Source organism: Microcaecilia unicolor, chromosome 6 (assembly GCF_901765095.1).
Source record: "Microcaecilia unicolor chromosome 6, aMicUni1.1, whole genome shotgun sequence".
Taxonomy (NCBI): Eukaryota; Metazoa; Chordata; class Amphibia; order Gymnophiona; family Siphonopidae; genus Microcaecilia; species Microcaecilia unicolor.
In genome coordinates, this window is record NC_044036.1 from 220,257,758 (window position 1) to 220,285,233 (window position 27,476).

Genomic DNA, 27,476 nt, shown 5'->3' on the forward strand with positions numbered 1-27,476 from the left:
GGAACTTGGGCGTTTTTCTCGTTCGATTATAAGCTGGATAATTTTATTAGGCCACTATTCTGGGGTTGTGGCCACAAAAGAATTGACAAACCCTGATACAGGAGAAGCATATATGTGTTGGGGGACCATGGCTCAATGGGGACTGAAGAGTGCAGTCTTTTGGACTTCCCTCAAGCTTCAGTGTGGCCTGCACTGCTACCCTCATTGAAGTTATTGGGAGCGGAGTAGGGGTGGAGCATGGGGTAAGGCAGGGCACGGGTGCATCAGGTGGTGGCAACCCTAGTGCCCACCCATCCGAACTGTTGGCACACCCAAAAATTGCCTTCTGGCTAAGCCACTGATCTACGTATAAGACTTGAGGTGTAGAAACTGAAAACAGTTGTATTTGCTAGGGGATGAGAGACTGATAAGCACAGACCAGGATAGGGACCTTGGGGTGATAGTGTCGGAGGATCTTAAGGCAGCAAAACAATGTGATAAGATGGTGGCTGTAGCCAGAAGGATGCTAGACAGCATAGAGAGAGGCATATCCATTAGAAGAAAGGAGATGTTAATGCCTTTGACAAGTCGTTGGTGATGCCCATTTGATTATTGTATTCAATTTTGGAGGCTGTATCTCGTTAAGGACATCAAAAGATGAGGTAGTTCAGAGGAAGTAACAAAAATGATATGGGGCTTATGCCAAAGATGTATGAAGAGATTTGAAGACCTCAATATGTATACCTTAGAGGACAAGGAGGAAATGGTACAAGCGTTTAAATACTGAAGAAGTTATTAATATGCAAACTAATCTTTTTTCAGATACAGGGAAGTGGTAGAACTAGAGGTCATGAGTTGAGGTTGCAGGGTTGGGAGACAGGAGCAATGTCAGGAAAACAATATTACAATAATCCAATCTTGAGAAAATGAGAACATACAATAAAGTCAGTTGGGAAGATGTATCTAAATAATAATGAAATTGTCTCAGAGCAAACAAACAAGCTTTCACCAAAGCACTTACATAGTAACATAGTAAATGTCAGCAGATAAAGATCTGCGCGGTCCATCCATTCTGTCCAACAAGGTGGCTAGAGTTGAATCTGGCACTCTGCCCAGGTTCCACTTTTGCATGATTAAACACTGGTGTACTTAATCTCTGTCTCTCCCTGCCAATTTTGGGCACAGACTGCAGAAGTCTGTCTGGCACTAGTCCTACTTCCCAACTACTAGAGTTGCTGTCGAAGCCCATTCCAGCATTAGTCCTGATATGTTTTTGCCATTTATAGGACCCAGACCATAGAAGTCTGTCTGGCATTGATTTTATGTACCAAACTCTGAAGCTGCCGTCAAAGCTCACTCCAGCTATGAGGTCATTTAAGTTTTGTTTTAATCGGATTCCATCCTTTTTCTATAAAGTGTTCCTATGTGTTTATCCCACGCTGTTATGACTGGGGATGTGAGCCCTTGTGCCCCGACTGAGCATGGCGAAGATGGAGTGCACCGCACTCGGTCAGGCAGCCAGACAACCCCTAGCTTCACCTGCACTTAGCCACTATTCCCCAGGAGTTGAGCCCCTGGGTTCAAGCGGCTGGCAGGACTTCCGGAACCGGCGGGGTTACAGGACCACTGACAGACACAGTCCAAGAGCCAGGAAAACAGTAAAGCTGAGAATAGTCCAAACACAGTCCAGGGTCAAAAGGCAGGCAGCAACACAACGCGTGGTCAGGAAACAAGCCAAGGTCGAAACACAGGAAACTCAGGAATCAGGTAAGGAACACTCCCTCAACCAATCAACCCAGGCCTCCTTCTCCTCTTTTCCTGATATCACCGAAGAGGAAACCGCCCATCTTCTCTCCTCCTCGAAATGCACCACCTGTTCCTCAGACCCCATTCCCACCAACTTACTTATCACCATCTCTCCTACTATCACCCCCCCCATCTGTCATATCCTCAACCTCTCTCTCTCCACCGCTACTGTCTCTGACACCGTCAAGCATGCTGTTGTCACACCTCTCCTCAAAAAACCTTCACTCGACCCCACCTGTCCCTCCAACTACCGCCCCATCTCCCTCCTACCCTTCCTCTCCAAAATACTTGAACGCGCCGTTCACAGCCGTTGCACTGATTTTCTCGCCTCTCATACCATCCTCAATCCGCTTCAATCTGGCTTTCGCCCACTTCACTCGACAGAAACGGCACTATCCAAAGTTTGTAATGACCTGTTCCTCGCCAAATCCAAAGGTCATTACTCCATCCTCATTCTCCTTGACCTATCCGCCGTTTTTGACACTGTCAATCACAACTTACTTCTTGACACACTGTCCTCTTTTAGATTCCAGGTCTCTGTCCTCTCCTGGTTCTCCTCCTATCTCTCCCATCGTACCTTCAGAGTACATTCTCATGGTTCTTCCTCCACCCCTATACCGCTCTCTGTCGGAGTCCCTCAGGGTTCTGTCCTTGGACCCCTTCTTTTCTCTATCTACACCTCTTCCCTGGGCTCCCTGATCTCGTCTCATGGCTTCCAGTATCATCTTTATGCTGACGACACCCAGCTTTATCTCTCCACACCTGACATCACTGCGGAAACCCAGGCCAAAGTATCGGCCTGCTTATCTGACATTGCTGCCTGGATGTCCAACCGCCACCTGAAACTGAACATGGCCAAGACCGAACTTCTTGTCTTCCCACCCAAACCCACTTCTCCTCTGCCTCCACTCTCTATTTCGGTTGATAACACCCTCATCGTCCCCGTCTCATCTGCCCGCAACCTCGGTGTCATCTTCGACTCCTCCCTCTCCTTCTCGGCGCATATCCAGCAGATAGCCAAGACCTGTCACTTTTTCCTCTACAACATTAGCAAAATCCGCCCTTTCCTCTCTGAGCACACCACCCGTACTCTCATCCACTCTCTCGTTACCTCTCGCATTGACTACTGCAACCTACTCCTCACTGGTCTCCCACTTAGCCACCTATCCCCCCTTCAGTCCGTTCAGAACTCTGCTGCACGTCTTATATTCCGCCAGAACCGATACACTCATATCACCCCTCTCCTCAAGTCACTTCATTGGCTTCCGATCAGGTACCGCATTCAATTCAAGCTTCTGCTACTAACCTACAAATGTACTCGATCTGCAGCCCCTCCCTACCTCTCAACCCTCATCTCCCCTTACGTTCCTACCCGTAACCTCCGCTCTCAAGACAAATCCCTCCTTTCAGTACCCTTCTCCACCACCGCCAATTCCAGGCTCCGCCCTTTCTGCCTCGCCTCACCCCACGCGTGGAACAAACTCCCCGAGCCCATACGCCAGGCCCCCTCCCTGCCCATCTTCAAATCTCTGCTTAAAGCCCACCTCTTCAATGTCGCTTTCAGCAACTAACCTCTACCTCTACACCCAGGAAAGCTAGACTGCCCCAACTTGACATTTCGTTCTTTAGATTGTGAGCTCCTTTGAGCAGGGACCGTCCTTCTTGGTTTATTTTGTACAGCGCTGCGTAACCCTAGTAGCGCTCTAGAAATGTTAAGTAGTAGTAGTAGTAGTAGGATGCAGACCACAACCTCTGCGCAGCAGAAGCCGAAGCACTAAAGGGCAGGATGCAGTGCCTTAAGTAGAGGAGGAATTAGGCTAAAGCATGTGCAGCTGAACCAAGATGGCTGCCCCCATCAGCAGAGCTCTAAGGACCAAATATGGGCTTCCTTCCTGTCCTCGTTAGTCCAAGATGACTTCCTGGGATATGATCTATCCAAGATGGCTGTACCATTGCTCTAAGTCGGATGACGGCTGCCAGGCTTAGGAAACCGAAACAGACCTTCCCAAGACCGATCCTCGTCCTAGCCGGGAGGAGCGTCGTACAGGTGAGGGACGTAACACACGCAGTCATGAATGTCATCACAACCTCCCACGAGAGGGCATTCCAGGCATCCACCACCATTTCTGTGAAAACATATTTTTCTGTGTTTATCGTTTATTAAGACTTGCTATATCGCCCAAGCTAATTTGTGGATCTGGGCGGTTTACAAACTCCACTGCTTATTTCTGGGATAAGCAGTATAAAATGTTTTGTACTTTTTTGGGATCTTGTCAGGTATTTGTGACCTGGATTGTCCACTGTTGGAAACAGGATGCTGGGCTTGATGGACCTTTGGTCTGTCCCAGTATGGCAATACTTGTGTACTTAAATAATATATGTAAAAGTTAGGAAAGCAACTACATTGTTGGGGTTGAGGAGGACCCAAACAGTGGTCACTGATTGCCCGGAGGAGTTGGGTAGGGGAATATGGAATGGTTAGAGTTGCAAGATATTCAGGAAAACCAAGTCTGTGAGCTTTAAAAGTGAGAGTAAGCAGCTTCAATATAATACGTTTTTCAACAGGGAGCCAATGAAGTTTTTGAAATAGACTGGATAAACATGATTGAAGTTATATACATGACATGAGTTTGATGGCAGTATTTTATATTGACTGGAGTTTTTTCAAGGTGGAATGAGAGCATCCTAAATAAATATTACAGTATTCGAGCCTTGTGATCAAAAGGGATAGAACAAGCGTGTGAAAAGTATCTTGATTAAAGTATCTGTGGACAGAACGCAACTGGTGGGGAATGAAAACACTGGTGATTCGCTCATTGCTAAAATGGCTTCAGACTGTTCAAAATATAGCTGTTAGGCTTATTAGTTGTACCAGGTGATGTGGCGGGGCATTTTCAATATGACGTCTAAGTCTGACTTTGGCTATTTTGCTTAAAGTGTCCAGAATCCGAATAGTGACTGTAGCGATTTTTTTTCCAAACCTGACCACTTTCGAGATGTTTTTGTGCTGTGTGTGTTTATTTTTTTGGTCCATTTTTGAGAAAAAAAATCCAAGTGAAAAATGCACAAAATCAAGCCATTGGGATGTAGGAGGAGCCAGCATTCTTAGTAGACTGGGCCACACAGACACCCCAGCAGAGTAGTGGGGTACCCCAGGGGGCACTGCAGTGGATGTCACATAAAAGATCCCAGGTACACGTCTCACTCGTACCCCCTTGTAATGTATGGTGAGCCCTCCAAAATCTTACTGTACTCAATTATACACTATACAATAGTCTTTATGGCTGCAGGTGTCGCCTTTATGTGGGTACAGTAGATTTTTGGTGGGCTGATAGTTTCCACCACAAGTGTAACAGAGTGGATTATAGGCCTAGGTCTCCTTTTCCACAGTGCACTGCACTGACCATTAGGCTATTCCAAGAACCTGCTTGCTGCTCTGATAGGACTGGCCATAACATCTGATGCTATCACAGAGGATGGTATGTACTGTTTCTTTCACATCTTTATGGGGTGGGAGGGGGTCAGTGACAACTGGGGGAGTAAGGAGGGATCATGCCTTTATTCCTCCAGTGGTCATCTGGTCATTTAGGACACTTTTTAATTACTTACTCATTGTTAAAATAGGTCTAGCTAAAAACATCTTAGTTTAAGTACTGGACATTTTTGCTTTGTTGCATTATGGCTGAAAAATGTCCCAAGTGTTTAGGAATACCCTAATTCCACCCCCTACATGCCCCGTTGTGATTTGGCTGCACTACAAATGAAATGCATAAACATCTTCAAAATAGGTTTTGAACATAGCGATTTGAATGTTTTGGCAAGGTTCCACATTAGGAGTCACCGACCAGGAAAGGGATCTAAGTGTCATTGTTGATGATACCGTTGAAACTCTCTACACAGTGTATGGTGGTGGCTAAGAAAGCAAATAGAGTGTTAGGTATTATTAGAAAAGGAATGGAAAACAAAAATGAGGAAGTTATAATGCCTTTGTATTGCTCCATGGTGTGACCACACCTTGAATATTGTGTACAATTCTGGTCACCGCATCTAAAAAAAAGATATATTGGAATTAGAAAAGGTACAGAGAGGAAGGGCTAAAGCGGCTAGAGCTCTCCAGCTTGGAGAAAAGATGACTGAGGGGAGATATGTTAAGAGGTCTATAAAATAATGAGTGGAACGGTTAGACATGAATCACTTATTTACTCTTTCCAAAATTCTTAGGACTAGGGGGCATGCAATGACAAAGTAGTAAATTTAAAATAAATTGGAGAAAATATTTATTCATGCAATGTGTAATTAAACTCTGGAATTCATTGCCAGAGAATGTAGTAAAAGCAGTTAGCTTAGTGGGGTTTAAAAAAAGGTTTGGATAGCTTCCTAAAAGAAAAGTCCAAAAGCCATTATTACAATGAACTTGGGAAAAATCCACTGCTTATTTCTAGGATAAGCAACATAAAAAGTATTGTACTGTTTTGGGATCTTGCCAGATACTTGTAACCTGGATTGGCTACTGTTGGAAACAGGATGCTGGGCTTGATGGACCTTCGGTCTGTCCCAGTATGGCAATACTTACGTTCTTATGTTCAAAACATCCAATGCTGCTTTTTTAAACATTTTTTCTCTTTCGAAAATATGCCGCGTGATATGATATGATATGATATACTTCTATTCCACCAACTCCAAGCAATTAAATTCAAAGTGGATTCCAACTACTAATATAAAACTACCAAGGCATTTCAAATAAGATTTCTGAAATGGGTAAGTCTTCAGATTTTTCCGAAAAGAAGAGTATATAGGCATTGTCCTTAGCGTGATAGGTAAAGAGCACCTTAGATGAATAGCTTGGCAAGAGAAAGATTATTGTAAAGATCTTTTAAATTTTACTCCAGTAAAAAATGGAAAATAAAGAAAGCAATTGTCTCCAGCTCTAGAAGAAGTAGGAGCATATAGGAATATAGCTTTATCAGATACTCCAGGCACAGACTATCAAACATTTTATAAACCCAACAAGCTAATTTGAAAGAAATTTGAGCATCTATAGGGTGCCAGTGTAACTTCACTAAGCATAGAATGACATGATCAAATCTTTTCTTCTTAAACATCATCTTGTCTGCAGTATTTTGTAAAACCTGTAAACTGCTTTGATTGCGTGTTAGGAATGGTGGTATGTCAGATGAAATAAACATAAGCATGTGGCTGTGTTTCAGCTGACACCTGCTTAAGTATACCTTCTTAAATATTAAGAAGTATATTCTGATGAAATTCAGCGCTATTTAAATGGCCAGGAATGGCTCCTCCTGACTGGTTAAATAGCACTTAACTGGCTAAGCGCTAATATTTAGTGTGAGATAGCCAGTTGTCTCCGCCGAATATTACTGCTTAGTGCAGAGTGGCTAACTGGCTATATCACATGATATATCCAGATAGCTGCGAATATTTGGCACATCTCCGGCTAAGTTTGGTGGTGAAATTGGGCCACCCAACTAGCAGGCCTATCTTTGGCCGCTGTGAACTTAACTGGCCCGCATTGAATATAGGCTTGACCGGTGATGTTTAAATTGGCCAACCCCCCCCCCCCCCCCCCCGATATTCAATGCCAGTCATCGGAAACTACCTGACATTGAATATCCGGACTCTGCACCAATTATCAGCTGGATTGTTTTTTTGAGCCCCAGCAGTTGTCTCTTTCTAAATGTTAGATTATCTGATCAGAAAGCCCCAGTCTCTGTAAGAACTCAGTTGTTTTCTTCCAGCCATCAAGTAAGGTTTTAGGAATAAGAAGCTCACATTGAATATGTGTTTGCTGCTGAATTTAACCTAACTTTTGATTTGTGCTATTGGATTCTCTCACTTATTGTGGACTAGTAGGTTGGTTAAAAAAAATTTTTTCCTTGCTTTTATTATAGGATAAACTAGGTATATTGTGTTTGAAACCCTCTTTTTCTGTAGCAGGATTGTTTTCTTGTGATTATTCTGTAAATCTAGAAATACAAAATTTAAAAAAATCTTTCAATTAATTTCAGAGGATATATACATGATCTTGGTCATAAAATAAATGCTGTACTCTCTCAACCGAGAGCTGTTATATCCCAAATGGCAAGATCAAAACACACATAAAAGCTCTGCATGTGTGTATAAACAAAAGATGTACAAAAATGCTTTGGTCATGTCCTTTTCTTGATCCTTACGGGACATTTATTTTATTGTTGAGATCAAGTGTATATTCTGAGAAATTGGGAGATACTGTTTCACTATTTTTATCCCTCAGGCTGGCGTCAGCTGAAACATGGCTATATCGGTTTTAAAGACTGCTTTAATTTATTCTTTGTATCTGTTCCTCTTGGCGGTTTATTTATTTTTGCATATTATGTATGAGAGTATCACCTCTTTTTATCTGGTTGCTATCCAGTTTTTGTCATGTTTTCCTTCCTGTTAGAGTACTACAGGTTATATGACAACAGGGGGTCTTGTCAGTTTGTTTGTAACAAGACAGTTGGTTGGGATGTCATGGCAATGGTCTTTGTCAGTTTGTGGTCAGCCAGAAATTCATGTCTTGCTAACTATCAGTGGAAACTCACAGAAACACACAGAAATAAGCAGACCAGTGGCACAGCCAGACTGCCAATTTTGGATGAGCCTGAACCCAAAGTGGGTGGGCACAAATTTTTCTCTGTACTACCCTCCCCCAGCAAAATTTAGTCATACTAATCAGATGCATTTGTCACACAGAGGTAAAGTGCTGCTTTTCAGTGCATCAGGTTTCAGAAAATAATTTATTTAATAGCCTAACACCCTTTTCAATGAGCTTTCAGAGGCCCAAACCTCCTGCCTCAGGTCAGTATAATGCTGGTATGGTATCCTCTCCTATTGGTCTCTGAAACGTTATTAACATAGGTACCATATTACTTTATCCTAAATTAAAAATAAAATTATTTTCTTTGCCTTTGTTGTATGGCCATTTACTTTTTCTCATTGTGTTGCTCCCAGTCTCTAGATTTTGCTTTCCTTCATTTTCGCTTAACTCTTCTGCGCCATTTGTCATTTTTCTCTCCCTTTTCTTTGCTTTCTTCAATATTTTTCAGCCTCTCTCTCTGTCCAGATTTAATTCATTCTTACTATCCATTCTTTAATTTTCTTCTTTTTCCTTCATCTACCTATGGCTTTTCATCTTTTTCTCACCCTTGTTCTCCCCATGCCCCTTCCTCTTATTCTCCGGTCTTGCTCTCCTCTTTCTCTCCCCATCCTTCCAGTGTCTCCCCTCTTTCTGCATCCTTCCATCCAGTGTCTCCTCTTTCTCCCTACCCTTCCATCCAACGTCTTCCCTCTTTCTCTCCCCATCCTTCCACCCATCTACCCTCTCTCCTGATCCTTCCATCTAATATCTCTCTCCCCCTCCAGTGTCTCTCTATCTCTCTACCCTTCTCTGTTCAGTGTCCCTTCTCTCTCCACATCCTTCCAGTCTTTCCCCTTTCTCTCTGCATCCATTCATCCATCTCCCCCTTTCTCTCCCCATCCTTCCATCGTGTCTTTCTCTCCCCATCCTTCCATCTGTTTTCCCGCTTTCTCTCCCCATCCTTCCATCCGTCTACCCCCCTCTCCCGATTCTTCCATCCAGTGTCTCTCTATCGCCTTCTTTCCATCCAGGCCCGCCCACCCAACACAGACCTGCAAATTCTCCCATGAAACACGCGGCACCAGCTCCCATTTTCGGCCACTGCTGCTTCTCCTGTTGAGCAGCAGCGGCTGCTACAAAAACAAAAAGAGCTAATTAAACAACCAAAAAGGTTTTTAAAAAGCAAGCACAGCACCACAGGCAGCCATCAGGCATTGTCTGTCGGCTCTGCAGCCGCTCCTCTCGCCTCTCACATCGCTGCGCTCCTCTGGGGTCCTGTTCCAGGCTCGCCCATGGCTATGCCCCTGAAGCAAACCCAGAAGAAAAGACCAGAAAATTCCAGAACATATCTCTAGCCACACTCTCTCTAAAGGACATCGCACAGTGTGGTCCACCTAGCCCAGTATGGACCATTTACAACTTTCTTTAAATTAATACCTTATTTTTTTACTCCTATTACTCTAGCTTGTCTATCTGTATGTTCCATCTTTGCTTATACTCTATGCTGTCTATTAAAATGTTTTATTGCATATTGTGTTCACATTGTACTGCTGTAATTGTCTATTGCTTGTGTTTGATTTATTCTTGTACACCGCCTTGAGTGAATTCCTTCAAAAAAGGTGGTAAATAAATCCTAATAAATAAAAATAAATATGTAAGATCCAGCCCTATTCACACTCCTGCATGTAAAGGATTTTTGAATTCCAGTACTACTTTTGCTTCATCCACCTTTTCTATGAAGAATATTTCCATTTGTTACTCCAGAGGGCTACAATCTATAGCTTTGTACCCAATTAATATAAGCCATTAGGGCACACTGAAGATCATCGGTCCTTTGCTGCAGACTGCCAGTATGGAATAGGGAGTATCTAAATGGCCAGAGATGACTAAACAAACCAATTATAAAAATGGCAAATTGCTCAGCGAATGCTCCTGCTATTACACTCCTACCTTGCTGCTCCTGGTGGTGGCCATATTGAGAGGTTCATCTGAGGGGCGGCCATCTTGAGAGGCTCATCGATATCAGTTCCTGAAGGTCAGCCATCTTGAGAAGAGCATCTGCATTGGTTCCTGAGGGGCGGCCATCTTGAGAGGCTTATTCCTATGGGTGTGCCCAATGAGGTTCCTCGCCTGTCAGCTGTGGCAGGGATCTCCTGATGAGAGGCCTATTTAAGAACAAAACACTGTCATCAGTTTGCTTCGGCTTCTAATTTGGTGGTGGTGTTTCCTGTTGTTTTGCAGATTTGACCATTGCCTGATTCCTGACTATTTCTTTGTTTGCTGCCTGCCTTCACCATTGCCTGAATACTGACCACCTCTTTGTTTGCTGCCTACCTTGACCATTGCCTGAATTCTGACTACTTCCTTGTTTGCTTCCTGCCTTGACCATTGCCTGACTCAGGGCCACCTCTTTGTTTGCTGTCTGCCTCGACTCTTGCCTGTTGTCTGACCACTCCTGGTTGGAGTTCGGAAGTCCTGTCAGCCCCCGGTCCTGGGGGCTCAACCCCCGGGGGAAGTGGTTGCTCCGTGTGAAGTCTCGGGATTGTTCGGCCATCCTGCGGAGCTCAGGTCCGAGCTTGTCTCATCTTTGCTTCACTGGGCACAGGGACTCGCAGCATAACAGCAAGCCGAAGCCATGAGTTTGCCGGACGAGACTGACATGGCAGACCTAGCCCAGGTACTACAGCAACAGCAGACCCAGATGAACTGTGTGTTACAGGATGTTTGCTCTCAGTTGGCTATTATTCAGAATTCTAGAGGCGCTGCTGCTCCGGCTCCCAGACCGGTTCTTCCGGCGGTTAGCCTGCTGTGCCTCGTTTCGATGGAACCCCTTTGATGTGCAGAGGGTTTATAAATCAGTGCCAGATGCTGTTTGAAATGCAGCCAGGATCTTTTCGATCGGAAGGCATGAAAATCCCCTACATCATTTCCCTTCTGACCGGACAAGCTTTGGCTTGGGCCTCCCCTCTCTGGGAACAACAGGATGGTCCTGGGTCAGTCTCCTTCCCTTCCTCAAAACATGCTTTCTGTCCCCATTTTGCTGCAGTGGCAGAATTTCCGCATCCATACGGTGGCCCTCTTGGCTACTGGGGCTGGAGGGAACTTCATTGACACCGACCTCCTGGAACAACTAGGGGGGCCTTTGACTCCCTGTCAACCGGCTCTTCAAGTGACCTCTATCTAGGGATCGATACTGCTTCGACCAGTTACCCGGGTTACCTTACCTTTGCAGATGCAGGTCAGAATTCTCCATCAGGGGATGATTCAGTTCTTAGTACTTTCCTGGGCTATTCATCCGGTGATTCTGGGACTACCCTGGCTGCGGCTCCAAGCTCCTACTATTGATTGGGTCACTGGTGAGATCGGTCAGTGGGGTCCGCGGTGTTTTCAGCAGTGTCTCTCACCTATCGAGGTTCCTACGAGGGCTCTGCCTGCCCTTCCCTGAAGTCTTGTAGGCAGTCCAGGCGGCTCTTCCTGAAGAATACCAAGACTTTGTGGATGTGTTCAGTGCTCAAGAGGCTGATGCCCTCCTGCCTCATATATCTTTTGACTGTCCGATTGAACTACTCCCTGGGACAAGTCCACCCCAGGGCAGGCTGTATACCTTATCCTGGACTGAAACCCAGGCCATGCAAGACTATATTGCAGAAAACCTGCGAAAAGGGTTTATCAGGCCTTCCTCGTCACTGGCTGGAGCCGGGTTTTTTTTTTTTTTTGTCATGAAAAAAGATGGGTCCTTACGACCATGTATTGATTACCGGGGTCTGAACAGCATCACGATTAAGAATCCCTACCCGTTTCCCTTGATTCCAGAATTGTTTGACCAGTTGCAAGGAGCAAGGACATTCACGAAGCTGGATTTAAGGGGAGCTTATAACCTGGTGTTAATCCGGGAGGGAGATGAATGGAAGATCGCTTTTAACACGCACAAAGGTCACTTCGAATATTTGGTGATGCCGTTCCGCCTATGCAACACCCCAGCGGTCTTCCAAAACTTTGTGAACTTTTTCTTTCAGGATCTCCTCTATAAGATGGTTATTGTCTACCTAGATGACATCTTGATCTTCTCTCCCTCCAGTCAGGACCACCTTCCCACGTGCACACCATTCTCCAGCGGCTTCAGGAGCATCGGTTGTTGGCAAAATTGGATAAGCGTGCCTTCCACCAGCACGAGATGCCCTTCTTAGGTTACATTATATCTGGTCAGGGGCTACAGATGGATCCGGCTAAGCTCCTAGCCATTCGCAACTGGCTGGTACCCCAGGGACTCCGGGCTCTACAAAGGTTCCTGGGGTTTGCAAATTACTACCGACAGTTTATTCTGAATTATTCCCTGATCACTGCACCCTTAACCGCCCTCACCAAGAAAGGAGTGGATGTGAGGAATTGGTCTTAAGAGGCCTTGACCACTTTCTCCACGCTGAAGGAGGCTTTTCTTGTTGGGCCAGTACTCCGGAGCCCTGATCCGGCTAAGCCTTTTCTGGTGGAGGTGGAGGTGGACGCCTCTTCCCTGGGGGGCGGGGCGGTGCTGTCCCAGGCTGGGGAATCAGGAAAGAGGCATCCATGTTTTTTTTCCCCCGTAAGTTCTCGGCTGAGAGGAACTATACTATAGGAGATCGGGAATTGCTCGCACTCAAGTGGGCCCTCCAGGAATGGCGATACCTGTTAGAGGGGGCCGCATATCCTGTAACCATCATGACGGACCACAAGAATTTATTGTACCTACAGGACGCGAAGAGATTGAATCCATGCCAGGCTCGATGGTCCCTCTTCTTTACACGTTTTGATTTCCGCCTGGTTTTTCGGCCAGCGGAGAAGAATGTTCAGGCGGATGCCCTTTCCCGGTATTTGAGGCACCCGGAGATCCAGAGGAGTCTTACCCTATGCTTAACCCAGCTTGCATTCCAACCGCCCTGGGGGTTTCCACCTCACACAAGACCACAGTACCTTCTCAGTTTCGGAGGAAGGTACTCCAGTGGGGACATTCCTCAAAGTTCGCCGGTCACTTTGGGTTTCAGAAGACTTACCATCTGATCTCCCATTCTTACTGGTGGCCCCGAATGGCACAGGGCATTCGTCATTTTGTCTCCACCTGTCCCGTTTGTGCTCGGAGTAAGGCATCCCATGAAAGACCTTGGGGGCGATTACAACCCTTGCCTGTTTCCCAGCAGCCCTGGCAAGAGATTTCGATGGATTTCATCACTGACCTGCCATCTTCCCAGGGAACACGGTCATCTGGGTGGTTATCGACCGGTTCTCTCAGGTCGCTCATTTTGTTCCCATGAAAGCGCTACCCACAGCCTCCACCCTTGCTACCAGTTTCATCAGCCACATCTTTTGTCTGCATGGAGTACCTCAGCGAATTGTCAGCGATAGAGGTTCCCAGTTTACATCCCGGTTTTGGAGAGCACTCTGCACTACTTTTGGTATCACTACGCTATTCTCTTCAGCATATCATCCACAAACTAACGGGATGGCTGAAAGGGTGAATCAGACCCTCAGTCTTTCTACGAGCCTACACTAACGATTGCCAAGATGACTGGGCTTCTCTTTTGCCCTGGGCTGAGTTCGCCTACAATAATAGTGTTCATTCCGCCTCCCAGACATATCCATTTTTTGTTGTGTTTGGATGTCATCCACGGTTGCCTTCTCCCATTCCGGTCACTCAGGTGCTTCCGCAACTACAGCCCACTCTCACTACTTTCCAGGATACGTGGAGGGAGGTCCAGAAACATCTTCTGCAAGCAGTGGTTTCGGCAAAACGGTCTTTTGACCAGCGGAGACGAGCGGCTCTTGTTTTTCAGCGGGGAAAAGGTATGGCTCAGCATTAAACATCTGAGGCTGCGGTTGCCATCTTTTAAGTTTGCTCCCAAATTCATTGAGCTATTCCTGGTTTTATCCCGGGTAGGGGCCATCACCTACCTCGAAACCTTAGAATACACAATCATGTGTCTCTCTTAAAACCCTTCCTCACCTCCAGGTGGCATCCGGAGCCTCTTAAGGGGTCAATTCCTGAAGCAGAGGCCGATCCGGAGTACGAGGTGGAGGAGATACTTGATTCTAAATGTCGTGGGAGACAGCTTCTGTATCTAATGTCCTGGAAGCACTACGGGCCAGAGGACAATTCTTGGGAGCCGGCTAAGAACGTCCATGCTCCTGAGCTGGTGAAAGAATTCCATGCCCGATATCCTGCTAAACCCGGGCCGAGCCAGTGAGGAGGGGGTCTTCAGGAGAGGGTACTGTTACACTCCAACCTTGCTGCTCCTGGCAGCGGCCATATTGAGAGGTTCATCTGAGGGGTGGCCATCTTGAGAGGCTTATTCCTATGGGTGTGCCCAATGAGGTTCCTTGCCTGTCAGCTGTGGCAGGGATCTCCTGATGAGAGGCCTATTTAAGAACAGAACACTGTCATCAGTTTGCTTCGGCTTCTACTTTGGTGGAGTTCATGGTGTTCCCTGTTGTTTTTGGATTTTACCATTGCCTGAATCCTGACTACTTCTTTGTTTGCTGCTTGCCTTGACCATTGCCTGAATCCTGACCACCTCTTTGTTTGCTGTCTGCCTTGACCATTGCCTGACTCCAGACCACCTCTTTGTTTGCTGCCTGCCTCGACTCTTGCCTGTTGTCTGACCACTCCCGGTTGGAGTTTGGAAGTTCTGTCGGCCCCCGGTCCTGGGGGCTCAACCCCCGGGGGAAGTGGTCGCTCCAGGTGAAGTCTCTGGATTGTTCGGCCGTCCTGCGGATCTCAGGTTTGAGCTTGTCTCATCTGTGCTTCGCTGGGCACAGGGACTCACAGCATAACACCTGCAAAACTAAATCTTTATGTGCTGCCTTACAGAAACTATTTTGAATGTGCACATATTACTGTTACTTACGCAGTTCTTTTCTTTCTTTTGGATACAGAAGGCTATTGTTGCAATACTCAGTGGTGTTCCGACCCTAGCTGACACCCGGGGCGGAACGCCGATGCCCCCCACCCCCTCGGGTGCAGCACGACCCCCCCCCCCCCCCCGGCGAAATGACACCCCCCCGGGTGCACGCCGCTGGGGGGAGGGGGGTGCCGCGCCGCACGCCTGTTGCCCTGTCTCAGTCCGAGTTTGCAATTTGCATGTGTTCACTGCTCCCTCTGAGTCTGCCCCGGAACAGGAAGTAACCTGTTCCGGGGCAGACTCAGAGGGAGCAGTGAATACATGCGAATTGCAAACTCGGACTGAGACAGGGCAACAGGCGCGTGCCGTGGCACCCCCCCCAGCGGCGTGCACCCGGGGCGCACCGCCCCCCCCCCCCCCTTGGTACGCCACTGGCAATAATACTTTGGTTCTGTGCATATAAGAATTGGTTTATTGGTTTATTGTATTTGTTTGGTACTCTGTATTGTGCCTTCTGCATCTCAAGGCAGATTACAGAAAATCGCACATTTTCATATTCTGCATGTATGTGGTCCTCTTTTCAAGGTTCCTAGTTTCTGTTTTTATTGCAAATCCAGAAAAGCATACAGAGCTTGTACAGAAGGATAAAACATTTCTGAAGATAGAGGTGATGTGTCCCACATTTGTGGTTTTGTCTTTTCCAGGTATCTTGCGGGAAGATGGTACACTGCAGAATGAGGCCAGTTGTCATAGGCTAGCAGAAGTGGCACTGGCATATGCCAAAGCTGGTGAGTGAAGTACTCGCTACAGCTAGTATACTAGAAATACTTTTGCTGCCTATGTAGAAAAGATGTCTCTATAAAGTTTGTACACAATTTTTAATTTTATTATTATTTTTTAGCAGTAATACTTTTATCAATCTTGTGTATTGTAATCCAGAAATTTTATATGAAATATTTTAAGTCTTTGAAGCATTGAAACAGAGAAAATGATGACAAAGATCATATGGCCTATCTAGTCTGCATATCTATACCAACTTGCTGTCCAAATTCCATCAAAACAGATTCAGTAGCACTATCCAGATTGTGTCACTGAATATTTTTACAGACTGCCTTGACACTGTTAGGATAGTGCTGGGGCAATCTGGGGCTGGAGATCAGAGTTATCCAGGTAGCGATTTTCAGTACTGCTACTTGGATAGCTATCTGGAAAACCTACATTTAGGACAGCCTTTTTGCTATCCTGTGTGGATAGTGGCTGAATATTGCCACTCTCCAGGTAGTGCTGGCACCTCAATATCTAGATATTCAGCAGCAGTCACTATCTACATGCTGTCTCTGAACATCTAGATTATTTTGCCTGTGGTATCTAGCATTAAAAAAAAAGCGGACTGCCATGGGCTCAATATTGGGGAAGAAATTCCTAACTAATTCAAACCGTTCCCTAATTGTCATGAATATAAACAGGATTCTTTACCAGTAAAAATGTATACTCTGTCATCATTACATTTTTTCCTATTCTCTTCCATATCAATGAAATTAATAACATTAAAAATTTCACACTAACACATTTACCATATCTTACATTTTGAGCAAAACCATATCTATAAACATTAACAGCTCAAAGTGAGAGTTCTTTCCATGGAACAATTAGGACTATCATATCTATGAGGATTTGCCATATAAATTAAATGGGGAAAACCATATTCAAGCTGAGTTATCCACCTGAAATGTGATGTTGAGCCAGTTTGTTTTGTTCTCTTAGTGTTGCCTACCAACCAGATATACAGTGTGATCAGTAGTAAACCAGAGACAAATTAAGTCCAGTTATTATCATAGGATTGATGTATGAAGCTGCAATGGCTAGGTCTGCTGTATCTGAAGTTTTGATTAACTGAAAGATCATCTTTGTAGCATACATTTATGATCGAGATGTCAGAATTCTGATATATACTATACGCAATGCATCTTGAAAAATAATTAAAACTGGAACTCTTTGCTGGAGGATGTGGTAACAGTGGTTAGCGTATCTGGGTTTAAAAAAGGTTTGGACAAGTTCCAGGAGGAAAGTCCATAGTTTGGTATTGAGACAGACAGGAGAGAGAGAGGCAGCTTCTTGCCTTGGGATTGGTAACATGGAATGTGCTGATAATTGGGTTTCTGTCAGGTACTGGGCTAGATGGATCATTGGTCTGACCCAGTATGGCTATTCTTATGGTCTTATGTTCAATAGACCAAGCGGTGTTGCAAATGTTGAAACAGCCCATTAATGTGTGATAGCTCTGATTCAGTGGAAACTGTCAATGTCACACAGACCATAAATATGCCATAAATATTAGAAATATAAAAATTGTGCACACTCAAATTTAGCACTTTTTAAAGAAGGGGATGAAAATGATTTTGATTAAATGGTGATGGAAATTCCCATCCTCAAATACAACTATTCTGTGCAGTCTTATAATTGTGGCAAGCGGGTAAACTGCTTTTCTTCCACTTGCTTCCAGGATTTCTGGAAATAAAGGGAGATGATATGCTGCAAGTATGTCATGGCAGTTCAAGTTTGTGTTAGTTGGAGCATTTGGCCAAGCTTAGGAGCAGGCACCAGGTAGGTGGGTTTGATCTGTGGAGGTTTAGGACTTGGCCAAAAGCAAATCTGTGGCCTGTGCAGTATATATATAGAGTAAGACCTGATCAGTGCTCCTGTTTTGATAGGATCATCAGCCTTTTTATCGCCACTTTGCACCAAAAACACATAAGTAAAACATGCTGGGCCCTTTATTTCCCTCTTTCCTTCTGATAGAGGTAATCAATAGAAATAAAATAAAATGATACCTTTTTTATTGGACATAACAATACATTTCTTGATTGGCTTTCAAAGGTTGCCCTTCTTCGTCAGATCAGAAATAAGCAAATGTTGGTAGATGACAGTATATATAAGTGAAACATCAAAGCATTCCAGTGACAGTCTAACAGGATGGGGGTGGATAGGTGAGATATGCATGGAGACAGGAGGATGACAAAGCAGTACGGTTTTCTTTTTATATATATAAGTATATATATATATATATATATATATTTTTTTTTTTTTTTTTTTAAAGAAATGTACAAATTATCTTGATATAGAAAAGATGATTATTACCAAAACAAATTTCCATATCACAAATAAAAAATATAACATCAATTTACTCATCTTTAGTCCACAATAAAGGAGACATATCACAATATCTGTGCATAGATAAAGAAAAACTCTACCAAATAAGAATTAGGAGGCTAGAAAGGAGATTCCAGAATTATTACTATTAAATTTACGGAGTTGATGTGATTACAACTGTTGGATGTGCTGAAGGGGTCACAACTATCTTAGAATCTAAGAAAGAACTTAATTGTTTCAGAAATACAACCGGATCAACACGAACATATCTAAACCTCCACTACCCAAGCTGCAAAGGACTCAAATACAAATAAACTTATGCATCCAGCTTTTCCTACATAAGCACACAACTTTGGAACGCACTACCAAAAGCCGTGAAAACAACGTATAACCACCTAAAAACTTCTGGAAATCACTAAAAACTTACCTGTTCAAAAAGGCATACCCTACCGACCCTACTTAAATACCTGAACCCAGCAACACAACGAAGCCAAAGAACGTAATGGACATAACGTAACTCTTCCTCTATATGATTCCCTAATATGTTTGTTTGTTCAACATGAACCCTATTCTACCATAACATCACTGTGTAACTGTTTATACCGGAAATGGCGAACACCTCTATGGTACTATTGTAAGCCACATTGAGCCTGCAAATAGGAGGGGGAAAATGTGGGATACAAATGTAACAAATAAATAAATACATATTTAACTGAATTTAGTTTCAATACACATTTACAGGGGAAATTCAACCAAAAAAGACCGCCCAATTGTGTAACTCTTGGGCGCAATTTAAGAAACTCTTGGCGTCTCTTTTGGGTCACTTTAGAAACATCCGGAAACATTCTAACTTTACAATTCAAGAAAAGCTGTTCCCTATGGTAGAAAAATTGCTTCAATATCCATTCTCTGTCAGGCTGTAATACAAATGTCACTTAGTGTTGCTGGTGTTAAACCCAAGTTATCATCTTCAAGTGTCTGTGTTAGTTCAAAGTCTCAAAGGGTACTTTAGTCCCTTCATCAGCAAATTGGATCAGTCTCCTTTTTCACATAAGGTAACAAGTAATATATTTTTAAGATCGGTGCATATGCTTTTTCTGGAATCTTCAGAACTTCAGTTAAATATTTTTTGAATGTTATAAGAAGGGAAAATTTATTAATCACAGTGTATTGGATCTCTGTTGGTTTTCCAAAATTTCAACCTTATTTTGAAGAAACATATTCTCTTTTATCAGATTTACTTGAGTTTGTTGAATAGTTTGTATATCCTTAATATTAGTCCCAATCTTTTTATCCATTGTTAATATTTTTTTCCTCTAATTTAGGTATTTTTTCTGATAGGATTTGAAATTACTGGGTTAAGGGTAAAAGCTTTTGTGAAAAGGAAGTTCCTAGACCCAAAAGGGCCTCCCAAATGGCATCTAGGGTAATTGTAACTGGGTTTTTTTTTTGGCAAAAAAGACTTACTTAGTGAACCAAGATCAGCTAAAGATTCCTTTGACGGCTGTGTCTCCTTTGACGCGCTGTTTTTATCCAGGGCAATCTCTCCACGTTGATCCGTGGCTGTCTGTGCAGAAATACTCAGTGTTACACTACTCGAGTTGGATCCCGCGCCAGGAAACCCTATCACCTCTTGGGAACTAAGGGTTTCCTGACCCCTTCGGTTCATCCGCCGGCATAGGAGGTGCAATCCGTACCTCGGGACTCAGCGATGTCTCTGCTTCAAGCTGGGGGTGCGGCCTCCAGCTGCGAAGAAATGGATCCCGACCATATTCCTGGATGAAAGAAGCGATCCAAAGCCCCTGCCATTGGTGTGACTGGCACCACGGGACTAGCGCGTTGTCTGCCCCTCCTCTTAGACATAAGAAAAGAAAAACTTTTCAACTCTCCAGGGAAGCAAAGGTGGGTGGGCTAGGAGCGACTTCTCATTACTCCCTTCGGGCCGCCATCTTGCCTCCTAAAGCAGTACGATTTTCAAAGCAGTACAATTTTATGGTTTATAATGGGCTAGAAAACCCAGATCTTTAAGTCCTGTCTGGTGGGTGTCAAAATATTTAAGCATTCTGACTTCAAAGGTCTTACGTTCCTGTATTGTTTTAAAGTTCCCTTTTAAGATTCTTACCAAGAAGTCACTGGTACAGTGTTCTGGTTTTGTAAAGTGCTGCCCCACAGGGGTGACATCTTTATTAGTACTGGCATTTTTCATATGGTATCTATGTAAATTAAATCTCTTCTTTAGCATCTGACTGGTTTCTCCAATGTAGCAGCCTTCGTTGCATTTTTTACACTGAATGATATATATACCACATTGGAAGATGAGCACGTGAAAGATTCCTTAATGTTGAATATTTTTCCTTTGTGAATGACCGTGGGGTCCTGCGAGATGTTTTGGCATAGTTTGCAGCTGGATATATTGCAAGGATGTGTGCCATTCTTTTCTTTTTGAGTCTGTGTTGGGAGCTTACTTCTAATTAGCTTGTGCTTTAAGTTGGGTGGCTGTCGGAAGGCCAGCACTGGTGGAGATGGGAATATCTCTTTCAGTAATTCATCCTCCTGGAGTAGAGGCTGCAGATCTTTTATGATTTTTCTTAATTTTTCCAGCTCTGGGTTGTATGTCACTATAAGGGGGTTCTGTTTAAGGAGGTTCTGTCTGTGGCTTATTTTTCTTTGTACTGTAGCAGATTTTCCCTGGGTGTTTTGAGGGGGGAGACAATATTATTGGAGATTATTTTGGGGTTGTAGCCTTTCTGTTCGAAGGATGCAGTCAAGGTTTCAAGGTATGTCTCTGTCCCCTGGGTCAGAGCAGATAAGGTGGTATGTTGTGGCTTGGCTGTAAATAATGGATCTTTTTGTATGTGAAGGGTGGAAGCTGGAGTTCTCCGAGGACAAGCACTGCTTGTTCTCACTGATGGGTGACGTCCACGGCAGCCCCTCCAATCGGAAACTTCACTAGCAAAGTCCTTTGCTAGTCCTCGCGCGCCCATGCGCACCGCGCATGCGCGGCCGTCTTCCCGCCCAAACCAGCTCGTGTTCGTCAGTCTTCTTTTGTCCACGCTCGGTACGGTCGTGTTTTGCGCCGTTCGCGCCCCTTAAGTTGACTCTCGCGCGTCTTTTTGACTTTCGCTAATAAAAAAAAAAAAAAAAAGGGATTCTGGAGAAGGGCCTTTTGGTCTTTTTCTCTTTCCCTTACTTCTAGTTTTTAGCCCCGTTAAGTTTTCTTTCAGTTTCGGGGTAGGCCCTTTTGAGGCCTCGGGTCGAGTTTTTTTTCTCCCCATCTTTTTGGTGCCTTACCGCAATTACGAGTTTTGATTTCGCCTGCGTGATTTTTCCGCCCATGTCATCGAAGTCTCCCAGCGGCTTCAAGAAGTGCACCCAGTGCGCCCAGGTAATCTCGCTCACTGATAGGCACGCGTCGTGTCTTCAGTGTCTGGGGGCTGGGCACCGCCCGCAGGCCTGCAGTCTTTGCGCCCTTTTACAGAAAAGGACTCAGCGAGATTGGCCCAGTGGAACGTTTTGTTCTCGGGCTGTTCGTCGGCATCGGCACCGGGAGTATCGAGTGCGTCGACGTCGACAGCGTCAACATCTCCGCCCTCGGCCGCGACGGTATCGATTGCATGTCGGGGCCGAGGCATCGGAAGGCGGCGTCGGTGGTACCGGGACCTCCGCTTCTGCTGATGTCGTCGGACGGTGGTGCTTCGTCTGGAGTGCAGGTGAGGGCTGTCCATTCCCCTGCTGGTGGCGGTGAGCCTTCGGGTGGGTCTTCCCCTACCCTGAGGGCTCCTGCGGTACAGCCCCCCCCCCCCCCGAGACCGACCTTCTTCGGCCTCGGCCCCGAGGAAGCGATGGTTGGATTCTACGTCCTCCTCGTCGGTACCGGGAAGCTCCGGTGACATGCTTTGTTTGAAAAAGTCAAAGAAGCATCGACACCGGTCTCCTTCCCGCGTCGGTACCGAGAGCTCTGGGTCGCCGAGGGAGTCGGCACCCAGTAGGCATCGGCACCGGGAGGACCGCTCACCCTCTGTTCAGGAGGTGTCGATGCGCTCCACCTTGGACAGCCCGGAACAGCCTCCACGCCCGGAACAGACTCTGACATCGACTCCTGCATCGGCTTCCATGTGTTTCTCCACAGCCGCCCTGCACGAGAGTCTCCGGGCCGTTCTCCCAGAGATCCTGGGAGAGCTGTTGCGCCCTTCCCCTCCGGTACCGGGGGTGCTTGCGCCACCGGTACCGTTGAGTGAGGCGCCGGCTGGCCCCTTACCCGGGGTGAGGTCTCCGACATCTGTGCCGCTTGCGGTACCGACTGCGGTCACCTCCCAGGAAGGCTCCCCGACGACGTCGGCGGAGGGAGCTTCGCCGGTGCGGGCGAGGGAGTCTACCTCCCGACGCTCCCACCGTGGCCGTTCCACGGAGTTGAGTCGGGCACGGCTTCAGACACAGGTTCATGAACTTGTGTCTGATACCGATGGTGAGGCCTCGTGGGAGGAGGAGGACATCAGATATTTCTCTGACGATGAGTCTGATGGCCTTCCTTCGGATCCCACTCCCTCTCCTGAAAGGCAGCTTTCTCCTCCCGAGAGTCTGTCTTTTGCGGCCTTTGTCCGGGAGATGTCTACGACCATCCCCTTCCCGGTGGTTGTGGAGGACGAGCCCAGGGCTGAAATGTTTGAGCTCCTGGACTATCCTTCTGCACCTAAGGAAGCGTCCACAGTACCCATGCATCATGTCCTAAAAAAGACATTGCTGGCGAACTGGACCAAGCCATTAAGTAATCCCCACATTCCCAAGAAGATCGAGTCCCAGTACCGGATCCATGGGGACCCAGAGCTGATGCGCACTCAGTTGCCTCATGATTCTGGAGTTGTGGATTTGGCCCTAAAGAAGGCCAAGAGTTCTAGGGAGCATGCTTCGGCGCCCCCGGGCAAAGACTCTGCAACCTTAGACTCCTTTCGGAGGAAGGCCTACCATTCCTCTATGCTCGTGGCCAAAATTCAGTATTACCAGCTGTACACGAGCATACACATGCGGAACAATGTGCGGCAGTTGGCGGGCTTGGTGGACAAGCTCCCTCCTGAGCAAGCCAAGCCATTTCAGGAGGTGGTCAGGCAGCTGAAGGCGTGCAGAAAATTCCTGGCCAGAGGGGTGTATGACACCTTTGATGTTGCGTCCAGGGCCGCTGCTCAAGGTGTGGTGATGCGCAGACTCTCATGGCTGCGTGCCTCCGACCTGGAGAATAGGATCCAGCAGCGGATTGCGGACTCGCCTTGCCGTGCGGATAATATTTTTGGTGAAAAGGTCGAACAGGTGGTAGAGCAGCTCCACCAGCGGGATACTGCTTTCGACAAGTTCTCCCGCCGGCAGCCTTCAGCTTCTACCTCCACAGGTAGACGTTTTTATGGGGGAAGGAAGACTGTTCCCTACTCTTCTGGCAAGCGTAGGTACAATCCTCCATCTCGACAGCCTGCGGCCCAGGCTAAGCCCCAGCGCGCTCGCTCTCGTCAGCAGCGTGCGCCTCAGCAAGGCCCCTCGGCTCCCCAGCAAAAGCAAGGGACGAGCTTTTGACTGGCTCCAGCAGAGCATAGCCGCCATCCAAGTGTCAGTGCCGGGCGATCTACCGGTCGGAGGGAGGTTGAAAGTTTTTCACCAAAGGTGGCCTCTTATAACCTCCGATCAGTGAGTTCATCAAATAGTCCGGCAAGGATACACTCTCAATTTGGCCTCAAAACCTCCAAATTGTCCACCGGGAGCTCAGTCTTACAGCTTCCCAGCACAAGCAGGTACTTGCAGAGGAACTCTCCGCCCTTCTCAGCGCCAATGCGGTCGAGCCCGTGCATCCGGGCAAGAAGGGCTGGGATTCTATTCCAGGTACTTCCTTGTGGAAAAGAAAACAGGGAGGATGCGTCCCATCCTAGACCTAAGGGCCCTGAACAAATATCTGGTCAAGGAAAAGTTCAGGATGCTTTCCATGGGCACCCTTCTCCCCATGATTTAGGAACACGATGGGCTATGCTCTCTGGACTTGAAGGACGCCTACACGCACATCCCGATACTGCCAGCTCACAGACAGTATCTGCGATTTCAGCTGGGCACACGTCACTTCCAGTACTGTGTGCTACCCTTTGGGCTCGCCTCTGCGCCCAGAGTGTTCACGAAGTGCTTGGCTGTAGTAGCAGTGGCACTTCGCAGGCTGGGGGTACACGTGTTCCCATATCTCGACGATTGGCTGGTGAAGAACACATCCGAGGCAGGAGCTCTACAGTCCATGCAGATGACTATTCGTCTCCTGGAGCTACTGGGGTTTGTGATAAATTATCCAAAGTCCCATCTTCTCCCAGTACAGAGACTCGAATTCATAGGAGCTCTGCTGGATTCTCGGACGGCTCGTGCCTATCTCCCAGAGACGAGAGCCAACAACTTGCTGTCCCTCGTCTCGCGGGTGCGAGCGTCCCAGCAGATCACAGCTTGGCAGATGTTGAGATTGCTGGGCCATATGGCTTCCACAGTTCATGTGACTCCCATGGCCCGCCTTCACATGAGATCTGCTCAATGGACCCTAGCTTCCCAGTGGTTTCAGGCTGCTGGGGATCTAGAAGACGTGATCCACCTGTCCACGAGTTTTCTTGAATCCCTGTATTGGTGGACGATTTGGTCCAATTTGACTTTGGGACTTCCTTTCCAAATTCCTCAGCCACAAAAAGTGCTGACTACGGATGCGTCTCTCCTGGGGTGGGGAGCTCATGTTGATGGGCTTCACACCCAAGGAAGCTGGTCCCTCCAGGAACGCGATCTGCAGATCAATCTCCTGGAGTTACAAACGGTCTGGAACGCTCTGAAGGCTTTCAGAGATCGGCTGTCCCACCCAATTATCCAAATTCAGACAGACAACCAGGTTGCCATGTATTACATCAACAAGCAGGGGGGCACCGGATCTCGCCCCCTGTGTCAGGAAGCCGTCAGCATGTGGCTTTGGGCTCGCCGTCAGGGCATGGTGCTCCAAGCCACTTATCTGGCAGGCGTAAACAACAGTCTGGCCGACAGGTTGAGCAGGATTATGCAACCTCACGAGTGGTCGCTCAACTCCAGAGTAGTGCGACAGATCTTCCAGGTGTGGGGCACCCCCTTGGTAGATCTATTTGCATCTTGAGCCAACCACAAGGTCCCTCAGTTCTGTTCCAGGCTTCAGGCCAACGGCAGACTGGCACCGGATGCCTTCCCCCTGGACTGGGGGGAAGGTCTGCTGTATGCTTATCCTCCCATACCTCTGGTGGGGAAGACTTTGTTGAAACTTAAGCAAGACCGAGGCACCATGATTCTGATTGCTCCTTTTTGGCCGCGTCAGATCTGGTTCCCTCTTCTTCTGGAGTTTTCCTCCGAAGAACCGTGGAGATTGGAGTGTTTTCCGACCCTCATCACACAGGACGAAGGGGCGCTTCTGCATCCCAACCTCCAGTCTCTGGCTCTCACGCCCTGGATGTTGAGAGCGTAGACTTTGCCTCTTTGGGTCTGTCAGAGGGTGTCTCCCGCATCTTGCTTGCTTCCAGGAAAGATTCCACTAAAAGGAGTTACTTCTTTCTATGGAGGAGGTTTGCTGTCTGGTGTGACAGCAAGGCCCTAGATCCTCGCTCTTGTCCTACACAGACCCTGCTTGAATACCTTCTGCACTTGTCTGAGTCTGGTCTCAAGACCAACTCTGTAAGGGTTCACCTTAGTGCAATCAGTGCATACCATTACCGTGTGGAAGGTAAGCCGATCTCAGGACAGCCTTTAGGTGTTCGCTTCATGAGAGGTTTGCTTTTGTCAAAGCCCCCTGTCAAACCTCCTACAGTGTCATGGGATCTCAATGTCGTTCTCACCCAGCTGATGAAACCTTCTTTTGAGCCACTGAACTCCTGTCATCTGAAGTACTTGACCTGGAAGGTCATTTTCTTGGTGGCAGTTACTTCAGCTCGTAGAGTCAGTGAGCTTCAGGCCCTGGTAGCCCAGGCCCCTTACACCAAGTTTCATCATAACAGAGTAGTCCTCCGCACTGACCCTAAGTTCTTGCCAAAGGTTGTGTCTGAGTTCCATCTGAACCAGTCAATTGTCTTGCCAACATTCTTTCCCCGTCCTCATTCCTGCCCTGCTGAACGTCAGCTGCACACATTGGACTGCAACATTGGCCTTCTATCTGGAGCGGACACAGCCCAACAGACAGTCCGCCCAATTGTTTGTTTCTTTTGATCCCAACAGGAATGGAGTGGCTGTGGGGAAACGCACCATATCCAATTGGCTAGCAGATTGCATTTCCTTCACTTACGCCCAGGCTGGGCTGGCTGGCTCTTGAGGGTCATGTCACGGCTCATAATGTTAGAGCCATGGCAGCGTCGGTAGCCCACTTGAAGTCAGCCACTATTGAAGAGATTTGCAAAGCTGCGACGTGGTCATCTGTCCACACATTCACATCTCATTACTGCCTGCAGCAGGATACCCGACGCGACAGTCGGTTCGGGCAGTCAGTGCTTCAGAATCTGTTCGGGATTTAGGATCCAACTCCACCCCCCTAGGCCCATGTTTTATTCTGTTCCAGGCCACACTCTCAGTTAGTTGGATAAATTGTTAGGTCAATCTCAGTTATGTCCTCGCCGTTGCGAGGCCCAGTTGACCATGTTTGTTGTTTTGAGTGAGCCTGGGGGCTAGGGATACCCCATCAGTGAGAACAAGCAGCCTGCTTGTCCTCGGAGAAAGCGAATGCTACATACCTGTAGAAGGTATTGTCCGAGGACAGCAGGCTGATTGTTCTCACAAACCCGCCCGCCTCCCCTTTGGAGTTGTGTCTTCCTTTGTTTTGTCTTGCTACATACGGGACTGACGAACACGAGCCGGTTCGGGCGGGAAGACGGCCGCGCATGCGCGGTGCGCATGGGCGCGCGAGGACTAGCAAAGGCCTTTGCTAGTGAAGTTTCCGATTAGAGGGGCTGCCGTGGACGTCACCCATCAGTGAGAACAATCAGCCTGCTGTCCTCGGAGTATACCTTCTACAGGTATGTAGCATTCGCTTTGTGGAGCTAGCTGCATTTGTCTGT

The 27,476-nt window shown here is 46.8% G+C and overlaps 1 protein-coding gene across 4 annotated transcripts in view; it reads left to right on the plus strand.

Moving 5' to 3' along the window:
* ALAD (aminolevulinate dehydratase) overlaps window positions 1-27,476 on the plus strand; it is a 587,381-nt gene that overhangs the window by 275,938 nt on the left and 283,967 nt on the right. For all 4 annotated transcript variants that reach the window (XM_030206252.1, XM_030206256.1, XM_030206255.1 and 1 more), the window contains exon 6: window positions 15,972-16,055. In XM_030206252.1, the coding sequence (XP_030062112.1) occupies window positions 15,972-16,055 (84 nt within the window). The remainder of the gene's footprint in view (window positions 1-15,971; window positions 16,056-27,476) is intronic.